The following is a 13,130-nucleotide window of genomic DNA, read 5'->3' on the forward strand; positions in this document are numbered from 1 at the left end:
AGTGCGGGAGGAGTCCGGGTGCGGGAGGAGTCCGGGTGCGGGAGGGGTCCGGGTGCGGGAGGAGTCCGGGTGCGGGAGGAGTCCGGGTGCGGGAGGAGTCCGGGTGCGGGAGGAGTCTAAGTGCGGGAGGAGTCCGGGTGAGGGAGGAGTCCGGGTGCGGGAGGAGTCCGGGTGCGGGAGGAGTCTAAGTGCGGGAGGAGTCCGGGTGCGGGAGGAGTCTAAGTGCGGGAGGAGTCCGGGTGCGGGAGGAGTCCGGGTGCGGGAGGAGTCTGGGTGCGGGAGGAGTCTAAGTGCGGGAGGAGTCCGGGTGCGGGAGGAGTCCGGGTGCGGGAGGAGTCTAAGTGCGGGAGGAGTCCGGGTGCGGGAGGAGTCTAAGTGCGGGAGGAGTCCGGGTGCGGGAGGAGTCTGGGTGCGGGAGGAGTCTAAGTGCGGGAGGAGTCCGGGTGCGGGAGGAGTCCGGGTGCGGGAGGAGTCTAAGTGCGGGAGGAGTCCGGGTGCGGGAGGAGTCTAAGTGCCGGAGGAGTCCGGGTGCGGGAGGAGTCCGGGTGCGGGAGGAGTCCGGGTGCGGGAGGAGTCTAAGTGCCGGAGGAGTCCGGGTGCGGGAGGAGTCTAAGTGCCGGAGGAGTCCGGGTGCGGGAGGAGTCCGGGTGCGGGAGGAGTCTAAGTGCGGGAGGAGTCCGGGTGCGGGAGGAGTCCGGGTGCGGGAGGAGTCTAAGTGCCGGAGGAGTCCGGGTGCGGGAGGAGTCTAAGTGCCGGAGGAGTCCGGGTGCGGGAGGAGTCCGGGTGCGGGAGGAGTCTAAGTGCGGGAGGAGTCCGGGTGCGGGAGGAGTCTAAGTGCGGGAGGAGTCCGGGTGCGGGAGGAGTCTGGGTGCGGGAGGAGTCTAAGTGCCGGAGGAGTCCGGGTGCGGGAGGAGTCTGGGTGCGGGAGGAGTCTAAGTGCGGGAGGAGTCCGGGTGCGGGAGGAGTCCGGGTGCGGGAGGAGTCTAAGTGCGGGAGGAGTCCGGGTGCGGGAGGAGTCCGGGTGCGGGAGGAGTCCGGGTGCGGGAGGAGTCTGGGTGCGGGAGGAGTCTAAGTGCGGGAGGAGTCCGGGTGCGGGAGGGGTCCGGGTGCGGGAGGGGTCCGGGTGCGGGAGGAGTCTAAGTGCGGGAGGAGTCCGGGTGCGGGAGGAGTCTGGGTGCGGGAGGAGTCTAAGTGCGGGAGGAGTCCGGGTGCGGGAGGAGTCCGGGTGCGGGAGGAGTCTAAGTGCGGGAGGAGTCCGGGTGCGGGAGGAGTCTAAGTGCCGGAGGAGTCCGGGTGCGGGAGGAGTCCGGGTGCGGGAGGAGTCTGGGTGCGGGAGGAGTCTAAGTGCCGGAGGAGTCCGGGTGCGGGAGGAGTCTAAGTGCGGGAGGAGTCCGGGTGCGGGAGGGGTCCGGGTGCTGGAGGAGTCCGGGTGCGGGAGGAGTCCGGGTGCGGGAGGAGTCTAAGTGCGGGAGGAGTCCGGGTGCGGGAGGAGTCCGGGTGCGGGAGGAGTCTGGGTGCGGGAGGAGTCCGGGTGCGGGAGGAGTCCGGGTGCGGGAGGAGTCCGGGTGCGGGAGGAGTCTGGGTGCGGGAGGAGTCTGGGTGCGGGAGGAGTCTAAGTGCGGGAGGAGTCTGGGTGCGGGAGGAGTCTGGGTGCGGGAGGAGTCTGGTGCGGGAGGAGTCTGGGTGCGGGAGGAGTCCGGGTGCGGGAGGAGTCTAAGTGCGGGAGGAGTCCGGGTGCGGGAGGAGTCTAAGTGCGGGAGGAGTCCGGGTGCGGGAGGGGTCTGGGTGCGGGAGGAGTCTAAGTGCGGGAGGAGTCTAAGTGCGGGAGGAGTCCGGGTGCGGGAGGAGTCTGGGTGCGGGAGGAGTCTAAGTGCCGGAGGAGTCCGGGTGCGGGAGGAGTCCAGGTGCGGGAGGAGTCTAAGTGCGGGAGGAGTCCGGGTGCGGGAGGAGTCCGGGTGCGGGAGGAGTCTAAGTGCGGGAGGAGTCCGGGTGCGGGAGGAGTCCGGGTGCGGGAGGAGTCCGGGTGCGGGAGGAGTCTAAGTGCGGGAGGAGTCTAAGTGCGGGAGGAGTCCGGGTGCGGGAGGGGTCCGGGTGCGGGAGGAGTCCGGGTGCGGGAGGAGTCTAGGTGCGGGAGGAGTCCGGGTGCGGGAGGAGTCTAAGTGCGGGAGGAGTCCGGGTGCGGGAGGAGTCCGGGTGCGGGAGGAGTCCAGGTGCGGGAGGAGTCTAAGTGCGGGAGGAGTCCGGGTGCGGGAGGAGTCCGGGTGCGGGAGGAGTCTAAGTGCGGGAGGAGTCCGGGTGCGGGAGGAGTCTAAGTGCGGGAGGAGTCCGGGTGCGGGAGGAGTCTGGGTGCGGGAGGAGTCTAAGTGCGGGAGGAGTCCGGGTGCGGGAGGAGTCCGGGTGCGGGAGGAGTCTAAGTGCGGGAGGAGTCCGGGTGCGGGAGGAGTCTAAGTGCCGGAGGAGTCCGGGTGCGGGAGGAGTCCGGGTGCGGGAGGAGTCCGGGTGCGGGAGGAGTCTAAGTGCCGGAGGAGTCCGGGTGCGGGAGGAGTCTAAGTGCCGGAGGAGTCCGGGTGCGGGAGGAGTCCGGGTGCGGGAGGAGTCTAAGTGCGGGAGGAGTCCGGGTGAGGGAGGAGTCCGGGTGCGGGAGGAGTCCGGGTGCGGGAGGAGTCCGGGTGCGGGAGGAGTCTGGGTGCTGGAGGAGTCTGGGTGCGGGAGGAGTCCGGGTGCGGGAGGAGTCTAAGTGCGGGAGGAGTCTGGGTGCGGGAGGAGTCTGGGTGCGGGAGGAGTCTGGGTGCGGGAGGAGTCCGGGTGCGGGAGGAGTCTAAGTGCGGGAGGAGTCTGGGTGCGGGAGGGGTCCGGGTGAGGGAGGAGTCCGGGTGCGGGAGGAGTCTAAGTCCGGGAGGAGTCTGGGTGCGGGAGGAGTCTAAGTGCGGGAGGAGTCCGGGTGCGGGAGGAGTCTAAGTCCGGAGGAGTCCGGGTGCGGGAGGAGTCCGGGTGCGGGAGGAGTCTGGGTGCGGGAGGAGTCTAAGTGCTGGAGGAGTCCGGGTGCGGGAGGAGTCTAAGTGCGGGAGGAGTCCGGGTGCGGGAGGAGTCCGGGTGCGGGAGGAGTCCGGGTGCGGGAGGAGTCTAAGTGCTGGAGGAGTCCGGGTGCGGGAGGAGTCTGGGTGCGGGAGGAGTCTAAGTGCGGGAGGAGTCCGGGTGCGGGAGGAGTCTGGGTGCGGGAGGAGTCTAAGTGCGGGAGGAGTCCGGGTGCGGGAGGAGTCCGGGTGCGGGAGGAGTCTAAGTGCGGGAGGAGTCCGGGTGCGGGAGGAGTCCGGGTGCGGGAGGAGTCTGGGTGCGGGAGGAGTCTAAGTGCGGGAGGAGTCCGGGTGCGGGAGGAGTCTAAGTGCGGGAGGAGTCCGGGTGCGGGAGGAGTCCGGGTGCGGGAGGGGTCCGGGTGCGGGAGGAGTCTAAGTGCGGGAGGAGTCTAAGTGCGGGAGGAGTCTGGGTGCGGGAGGAGTCCGGGTGCGGGAGGAGTCTAAGTGCGGGAGGAGTCTGGGTGCTGGAGGAGTCCGGGTGCGGGAGGAGTCCGGGTGCGGGAGGAGTCTAAGTGCGGGAGGAGTCCGGGTGCGGGAGGAGTCTGGGTGCGGGAGGAGTCTGGGTGCGGGAGGAGTCTGGGTGCGGGAGGAGTCCGGGTGCGGGACAGAGCGCGGTGAGTGCAGGTGACGGCCGGCTGAGCAGTGGATGGGCCTCTGGGCGGAGAGCCCTGGGTTCCGGGCCCGGGACGGCCACGGAGTCTGTGAAACTTGAGGCGCCCCCAGACCCCTCGGTGCCTCGTTCTAGAATGAGAGGTCAGTGCAGTAATCCCTAAGCTCTCTGCCGCTCCAGACTCCGCTGCCCCCAGCGCTGCGCTGACAGCCTGCCATCTTCCTTATTAAACCATAAAATATGAACACGCATGTCGCCCACGAAGGCTGACTAACGGCCTTCCCCACGGGCCGAGGTTCCCGCTGCGCCCGCCTCTGCCCCCGTTACCTCTCGGCGCGCTCCGGCGGCGCCTCCTGCTGCCCGGGCTCGCGGGGCGGCCGCTCCTTGGCGGCGTTAGCTGGGCAGGCGGCGGGCAGGCCCGGGACGCCCATGCTGGCCAGGAGGTTCTTGTAAAGGACCTTTCCCGAGGCCGAGTCCTGAAACTTACTGCAGAGCCTGAAGGGAAAGGCAAGCAGAGCACGCCCATTGGAACGGTGCACCGACAAAGACGGCCCTGCCCTCCGCGTGGGCGGCGAGGGGTGGGCACCTGCACCCCGCCCGCCTGGGGGTGCGGCCTGGGCAGCGGCCGCTGGGAAGGCCAGCTTGGCAGCTGAAGTGCACTTGCCCGAGGAGCCAGCCACTCCGCCCTGGAGAAGTGGGTGTGAGTCTCCACAGAGGCCCGGACGACAGGCCCAGGCTGCCGTGTGCCAGCCCCAAACCGGAAGCACACCACGCATCCAGCACCGGGGATGCACGAGGCGGGCACCCCACACAGCGGAACACTACTCAGCAATGACAGGGGCCGCTGGAATGCCCGTCACAACACACATGAATCCCAGGCTCGTTGTGAGGGTGAACAGAGCCAGACAAGAGGGCAACACCGCCCTGGCTGGTGGCTCAGTGGTTAGAGCATCGGCCCTCGCACCAAAGGGTGGCGGGTTGGATTCCCGGTCAAGGGCGCGTACCTCGGTCGCAGGCTCGATTCCGGGCCCAGTAGGGGCATGTGCTAGAGACAACCAATAGTGATATCATTGATGTTTCTCTCTCTCCCTCTCCCCCCCCCACCTCCCTTCCACTCTCTCTAAAAGCAATGGAAAAAATACCCTCTGGTGAGGATTTAAAAATTTTTAAAAAAAGAAGCGAACACCACGTATGCTTTCACTTACGTAAAATCATAGAAAGTGCAAAGTAACAGAGTGGTGCAGAGCGGAGCAGAGGCTGCTGGGGGTGGGGATGAAGTGTGATAAAGATGTAACAAATGCACACACAGAAAACTTCTGAATGAGCAGTTCGGGGGGATTATGGAAGGGCTCACACTGCACCGCAGCACACACCACGTTAGGAAAACCAGAAACCGCCGGAGTGGCAGGTCTGGCTGCCTCTCGGCGTTTTGTGAGCTAATATTTCCTAATCGTAGGAAGTGTGCGTGCGCCTTGCTGCACGTTCAGTGAAGCCCAGGCCCCGAGCAGAGCCTACACGTTTGCTGACGTGCCCAGGCCAGCGAGCAGGGAGCTCGGGGCGAGGCCCTGGCGGGTCTGAGCGTCGCCTGGGCCTGATGCGCCAGGAAGGACAGGCATCCTCAGGGCTGGTCTCTGGAGGTGCCGGCGCCGAGGCCACAGCCAGCTTCGTGGGAACGCTGAGGCCTCGTGCGCCCTTCCGCCCACGTGTGCGCGCGCAGCGGGCTTCTCCGAGGCCGTGTCCCGTGACCCCACGCAGAGCACGGAGGGGACGCGTGCGTGTGCTCAGGCCGTCAGAGGTCAGGGTGTCGTGAGGAGTGAGACTGGATTTCGGAGATGAACTCGGCTTCGTAGCAGCACTTCCCGAGCTTGGCACTGGCGACCTGGGGCCTCCCTGCTGTCATCCCCGCACCCTGTGTCACCCAACGAGTCTTTACTGTGAAATCCCGTCTCCCCAGAGCCTGCGGGGACAGGCACTGCCCCAGAGAGAGGGGGTGGCCACACCCCTTCCAAGCACCGCCCAGGCCCTCGGCGCTGTCACCAAGGCAGAGGGCTGGGGAGCGCCGATCTGGGCGCCGCCTCTCTCCTGCACCCGTTTCCTCGCCTACAAGATGCGCGCAGCAGTGCCTGGCGCAAAGGAGGGCTGCGGGCAGGAAGCCAGCTGGCACATGTGTGCGTGTGCATGTGTGCATGCATGTGTGTGTATGTGCGTGTGCATGTGCGCTCAGTAACCAGCTGTGGTAACAGGGTCACAATCAGCAGGGACTGTGACTATCACAATCGCTTCACCGAATCCCCCTGCTCCCATGTGCGGAGCGCAGAGCTGAGTGCGGGAACCGGTGAGCCACCCACCACCTGACCGAGCCAGCGGCCGGGAGCCGGCCATTCAAAGCCCGCGTCTCCCATCGTGGGCAGGCCCGACGGCCTCGCCTGTGCTGAGACCGTCACAGCGACGCCCAGCTCCCAGGGGCCCGGCCTGGCAGGGCGCGGGGATGGCTGTGACCAACGCTACCTGGCAGCGCTGCGACACGCTCAGGGAAGGGTCAGTGAGGAGAGCAGACCTGGCGGAGACACGGAACCCAGGAGCTGATTTCCGGCTGAGACTCACTTTGCTAAATGCTCCGTCGTCAGGCACGGGCAGAATATGTGCAGCACTTTCTTGAGGTTGTTGGCCCCGATGAGCCCCGTGCCTCCCAGGTCGTAGGAGCACAGCAGGTCATAAAACGCCAGGAGGTTCCTGCTGACGGCGTCCCGCACCATCCCTTCCACCTGAGAAAACACGCCGTCACGGGCTGCAGGCGCGTGGCCTGGGGGGAGCACCCGAGACCACGGAGGGAGGGGGACCCCGGGACCACAGAGGGAGGGGACGCTCCAGGACCACAGAACCACAGAGGCAGCACCCTGGGACCACGGAACTATGGAGAGGGCACCTGGGACCACGGGGGAGGGGGGGCGCCCTGGGACCACGGGGGAGGGGGGCGCCCTGGGACCACGGGGGAGGGGGGCGCCCTGGGACCACGGGGGAGGGGGGCGCCCTGGGACCACGGGGGAGGGGGCACCCGGGGCCACGGGGGAGGGGGCACCCAGGGCCACGGGGTAGGGAAGGGCACTTACTGAGTCCCAGGCCAGCTGGTGTGGCGCCTGGGCGTCCCCCCCGGAGGACGGCTTCCCTATCTGAGTGGGAGGGAAAGGACGTGAGTGAATACAGGTCACTCACAAGGGCAGGCGGAGCTCTGACTCCGACGATGACGGCCAGCCTGCCCGGTCAGCCAGCGGCCGTGAGACTGGGCAGGTGCAGCTGCCCTCTGACCCCGTGGAAATGGGAACAAGAACCCTGAACTGGCACTTATTTTTAAAAAGTACAATAAAGGTGAACAAATCCATCAGCTAGAAATGAGTAAATGCGGAGTGGAAGAATAACGAGGTGGCGTTTCTGCCTGTCAACGTGGTGAGAACGAAAACGCAAGCGCAGTGCCGTGCGGCCGGGAGTGACATCGCCAGGGTGACAGGCGCAGACCCGGTGGCAGCGCTGCTCCGGGCGGCCAGGGAGCGGGGAGGACACTGGCTCTTCACGCAGTCCCTTCCCATCGTCTGCAGTCTGTACGGTACACACATATTCCTCTTTAAAACCGTTATAATTTTAAAATAAAATATATACTCTTTGACCCAATAACTTCATTTCTAGAAGTTTATATTAAAGGAATAACCACCGAGTGAAGCTAAAAAAGTAGGCACCCTGATAGTCATTGTACCAAAAGTCATGAAAGAAAAGAAGACACCTAGATTGTAACGTCGGGGAATAGTTACTCTGTGTCTTTAAAGTTACACAACAGAATTGACACTGTTAATAATATGTTAGTAAGTGACAATGGACTAAAATGGCTGTGATTACATGATCTCATTTTAAAATGAAATAGATTATCATGTATGAAAGCTTGTATCCAACTCATCAAATTCTATACAGTAATACATGCAGTTTCTTGCAGCTTTATTGAGGTGTAATAGTAATTATAACTAAGCTACAAAAAAAAAGTGCGTGTGTGTCGGTATGGAGGTTTGGGAGGATAGGTGTGGGTAACGAGTTCTCGAGGTTAGAATTAGTGGTGATTTTTATTCTTTTCTGTCTCCATATCTATGTTTTCTGATTTTCCGAATGATTCAGTCGCTCACCGAGTCGTTTTGTGAGTGAGCCCAGCGCTGGGCTCCCCTGCGGTACAAGTCACACGAGACTGCGACCGGTGTGGGAGGTCGAGGACTACAAGAGGGGCTCCTTCAGGGGTGCCAGGGGGTCCCTGGGAGGGCCTGAGACACTGGGACCTGCAGAATGGCCCCGCGAGGTGGGAGGAGCAGAAGGAAGTGCTGGCAGGAGCCCCAGCAGGTGCAGAGGCTGGAGGGGGTGCAGTTGACAGGATCCGATTCCTACAGAGCAAACATCACTGCACTCACCAGGTGCGGGGGGGGAGGGGCAGATTGCTGACAGTCTATATTTTTGGTTTTAAAGAAAAAAGCTGGCTCTGTGCGGGGCCGCGGTGGGGCCAGAGCTCCCACAGGTCTGCTCCACGCGGAGTTCAGGAAAAGCTGTCATTATTCACTTCTCTGTGGGAAGGGCTCTGGGACTTTGGAATTCGAGTCCAAGAAGGACCCAGTAGTGTGGGTTTAGGCTGTGGTTACCACCTTGCACAGGGCACCATGCAGGAAATGATAATAGTAGAATGAAAGGTTAATCTGTAGCTAATAAAGGAAATCTTACACATCTATATATATAAAAGACTAAGAGACCGAACAACTGTTTGACCGGTAGCTATGATGTGCACTGACCACCAGGGGGCAGACGCTCAATGTACAGGCATGGAAAAATGGAACAGACTGATGAATCTCAGAGGGAAGGGGGGAGGGGAAGGGCAGGAAGAAATGAACCAAAGATCTTATATGCATATTAGAGGCCCGGTGCATGGATTCGTGCACCAGTGGGGTCCCTCGGCCTGGCCTGTGTGGATCAGGCCGAAACCCACAGTCCAACATCCCCTGAGGGGTCCCAGATTGCTAGAGGGCACAGGCCAGGCCAAGGGACCCCACCGGTGCACGAAAAAAAGAATCTGTTGATGTCAATTTTTTGGTCAAAAGAAACGGACACTAAAAGCCAGTGTTAGTCATTAGAGGCCACACTCAGGTATCACACAAAAGGCGAACTAACACAAGAGCTCTGAAAACGGGATGGAACCCAGAGGAGCAATTCGCACATGGCCTGTGAGACGGTGGTAAGGGGGCTGCTGCTGAGGTTCAATGAAAACACGTTCCCTCCAGCAGGCCAAGGCGAGGCCATCCAGGGGCGGGGCCTCAGAAACTTCAAATATCCTTCAGCACGATCAAGAAAATAAAAGTCCCGCCCTAGCCGGTTTGGCTCAGTGGCTAGAGCGTCGGCCTGCAGAACGAAGGGTCCCGGGTTTGATTCTGGTCAAGCGCACGTACCTTGGCTGCAGGCTCCTTTCTGGCCTGGGCCCTGGTCAGGGCGCGTGCAGGAGACAATCAATCGATGTGTTTCTATCACATCAACGTTTCTCTCTGTCTTTCCCCCTTTCTCTCACTCTCTTTAAAAATCAATGGAAAAATATCCTCCGGTGAGGTTTAAAAATAAAATAATAAAACAAAATAAAATAAATAAATGAAATGAAAGACAAGTCCAAATTGAGTCACTCTTACACACTTAATTCTGACTAAAAATGAAAGTCATCGCAGCTGAAAAGTTACCTCAGCGAAGTGCTGTGTTTCGGTAAGCCGCCCTGCACCAGCGCCTCTGATTTCACCAAGGACACGTTTCCCGCCGGGACCGGGACACCGAGCGTGCCGCCGCCGCCACTTACCTTCTCACGGCTCTCCTCCAGCAGCTCCAGGAACCGGTTGATGTCCACCAGGCCCGAGCCGCCGGGGTCCAGCTTCTGCATCAGTTCCTTGAACTCTGAGTCGCTCAGCTTTACGACCATGGAGTTGATGGTATGTTGCAGTTCTTCCCCTTTTATCTGCCCGTTCACCTTCTGAGCAGGAGAGTGTAGGTAAGGGAATTTTTTAAAAGAAAAAAGGAAGGAAAGCAACATACATATAGCATCATTTAATAAACTGAGCGCTTTGGTAAACAGAATTATACTATGAAACTAGAATATTGAAATTGATAATCATTATGTAACATTATGTAACAGGGAGCTGTTAAAAGAAATCTTACACATTTCAACAAGAAATGGGGGGTGGGGGAGGCTAGCACTTTGCAAGTGCAGTTCCCACAATGCTCCCTGTTAGGACAGGGGCAGGAGATGGCCCTCAGGCTGACCCCCTTCCCGGGGCAGGCTGAACTGTCTGTCACAGAAGCTGGAATAGTCCCTCCTGCCCCAACCCCACCTGAGGGCGACAGGATCAGCCTCAGGGGACACAAAACTTCCTGGCAATTCAATTACAACTCGCCATTTACTGAGAATATTAATTAGGCGTGTTTTCACTACCACCAACCTCATTCGTTACATAAATGGACAATTACTTAGCGAGAAAAATTTCAGCCCCTGCTGCCTAAAGCATATGCTGAGCAAAATACTGAGAAGAAAACTTCCCCAGAATAAAAAAATTACCAGCAAGTAAATTAAATTGAGAGATACTGTTTACTAGAAAAACAGGAAATAAAAAAACCCCTGCCTCATAGATACTGTGAATATTAATGTGGCAAAAGGGCGTATTAAGTGAGAAAGTGGCATATAAATGCCAGCCTTTTCTCTGGACCAAAATCTGAAAGGGACATGAGGTTCTCTTGGGGAAAATTAAGTAATTTAGGATACAGGCATATTTATTTTTGGGTTTGGGAGCGATCATTTTTTAGTGTCTAAACATCGACAATTTTTTGGCGATTTTCAATAAATTTATAGCATTGTGCAACCATCATCACCACTATCTAATTCCAGAACATTTTTGCCCCAAAAGAAACTGTGCTGATTCGCAATCACTGCCATTTCCACCCCCAGCCGAAGGCAACCGAGGCGTATTTCCTGCCCCTCTGAATTTGCTTTCCTCTGGACATCCGCGTAAACCGAACCCGACAGTATATGCACTTGCATGTATCTTGCATCTGGCTTCTATCACTTCGCATAATGGGTTTGAGGTTCATCCATGATGTAGCATGGATCACTATTTTGTTCCTTTTTATTTCTGTTCCTATTCCCTTGTACGGATATGCCACACTTTATCTTGTCACAGGTTCGTGAATATTTGGGTTGTTTCCAGTTTGGGAATTATGAATAATGTTGCTATGGACATTTGCACGTAAGTCTTGGTGTGAGCATATGTTTCTATTTCTCTTGGGCAGACCCCTAGGAGTGGAATCACCGGGTCATGTGGCAGGTAAGTTATTGTTGAAATTTTAAAGGAACTGCTGCATTGTTTTCTGCAGCGGCTGCACCCTTTTACCCTCCCACCAGCAGTGGACAAGAGTTCCCTCACTACACCCTTGTCAACACTTATTATTGTCTAAGGCAGTGGTCGCCACCCGGTGGTCCGTGGACCCCTGGTGGTCTGTGAGGTCCGAAAGGTTGGCGGCCACTGGTCTAGGGGTTTGATTATAGCCACATGTAATCAAATGTGAAGTAGCATCTTATATGGTTTTGATTCGTATCTCCCCAATGTCTAGTGATGTTGAGCATCCTTTTGTTGTTGTTGGTAATCCTCACTCAAGGATATATTTTTTTCCATTGATTTTGAGAGAGAGAGGAGGGGCGAGGGAGAGACAGAGAGAAACATCAATGTGAGAGAGTGAGAGAGACACATCTATTGGCTGCCTCCGTATGCGCCCGGACCAGGGCAGGGATCAAGCCTGAAACCCAGGTACATGCCCTTGACCAGAATCGAACCCCAGACCCTTCAGTCTGTGTGCTGACCCTCTAACCACCGAGAAACCGGTTAGGGCTTGAGCATCTTTCTATGTGCTCCCTGACTATTTGTATACCTTCTTTGGTGAATTGTCTTTTAAAATCTTTGGCCCATTTTTAAAATTGGGTTGTCTTCTTATTAAGGTCTAAGTGTTCTTACATACTCTATTTACATACAGGTCCTTGGCCAGATATTTCATTTACATATGTTGTCTCCTAGTCTGTGGCCTTCTTTTCATTTTCTTAATGATATCTTCTGGCACACAAAATATTTGAATTTTGATAAATACAATTTATTGGGGTTTTTTTTTAATGGATCATGCTTTTAGTGTCATATCTAAAAACTCGTTGCCTAACACAGGGTCACAAAGATTTACGCATGTCTTCTAAGAGTTTTATCGTTTTAGCTCTTATATTTAGGTCTCTCTAGGGACCATTTTAAGTTAATTTTTGCATGTGATGTTAAGTTAATTTGCCTCTTTGCATATGGATATCCAACTGTCTCAACACCATTTGTTGAGATTATTCGTTCCCCCAACACCCCCTGAATTTGTCAAACTGGGTGACCACAGTTTGAAGGTTTATTTCTCTCCTCTCAGTTCTCCTCCGCTGACCAGTATGCCTCTCCTCCTGCCAGTTCCAGGCTGTCTGTATTACTGTGGCTTTACACGAAGAAGATTCCTAACCTGGAAGGGATGTACTCTCACTTCATTCTTCTTTTCCAAGATTGCTTTGGCTTTTCTGCCAACTTTCATTTCCATATGAATTTTTAAGATTAGTTTTTCAATTTCTGCCAAAAAAAAAAAAAAGAGCCAGCTTGGATCTTGATGTAGTTTGCACTGAATTTATAGATCAGTTTGGAAAGATTTGCAATCTTCTAAAAAAGTTTTTTAAAATATATATTTCTTTATTGATTTCAGAGAGGAAGGGAGAGGGAGAGAGAGATAGAAACATCAATGATAAGAATCATTGATCAGCCGCCTCCTGCTGAGGATCGAGCCCACAACCCAGGCATGTGCCCTTGGCTGGAATTGAACCTGGAACCCTTCAGTCCGCAGACCGACCCTCTATCCACTGAGCCAAATCAGCTAGGACAAGATTTGCAATCTTAATGAATGTTCCAATCCATGTATACGGACTATCTCTTCATTTATCTTTTTTCTTTTAATAACGTTTCATAATTTTCAGTGTACAAGCCGGGTACTACTTTTGTTGAATTTGTCCCCAGGCATTTTATTCTTTTCGATCTACTGGGAGAGGAATGGCTTCCTGACACTCATTTCCAGATTTCACATCGCTGGTTTATACAAATGTAACTGAACTGTGTGTGCTGATCTCATATCCTGCAACCTGAACTCACGCATTAGTTCTTGCAGTGCGTGTGTGCATCCCTTAGAACTTTCTATTACAAGACCCTATGGTGTGTGAATAAAGACAGTTTACTTCTTCCTTTCCAGTCTGAACGCCTTTATTTCTCTTCCTTTCTGACTGCTTGTCTAGAACTTCCGTACAATGTTGAACAGAAGTAGCAAGAGCTTTCATTCTTGTG

The 13,130-nt window shown here is 56.9% G+C and overlaps 1 protein-coding gene across 2 annotated transcripts in view; it reads right to left on the reverse strand.

Moving 5' to 3' along the window:
• EFCAB6 (EF-hand calcium binding domain 6) overlaps nt 1–13,130 on the reverse strand; it is a 150,662-nt gene that overhangs the window by 68,709 nt on the left and 68,823 nt on the right. For both annotated transcript variants that reach the window (XM_054719619.1, XM_054719618.1), the window contains 4 exons: nt 9,542–9,712; nt 6,795–6,854; nt 6,289–6,449; nt 4,012–4,179 (listed from right to left, as the gene is read on the reverse strand). In XM_054719619.1, coding sequence (XP_054575594.1) covers nt 4,012–4,179; nt 6,289–6,449; nt 6,795–6,854; nt 9,542–9,712 — 560 coding nt within the window. The remainder of the gene's footprint in view (nt 1–4,011; nt 4,180–6,288; nt 6,450–6,794; nt 6,855–9,541; nt 9,713–13,130) is intronic.

Source organism: Eptesicus fuscus, chromosome 7 (genome assembly GCF_027574615.1).
Source record: "Eptesicus fuscus isolate TK198812 chromosome 7, DD_ASM_mEF_20220401, whole genome shotgun sequence".
NCBI lineage: Eukaryota > Metazoa > Chordata > Mammalia > Chiroptera > Vespertilionidae > Eptesicus > Eptesicus fuscus.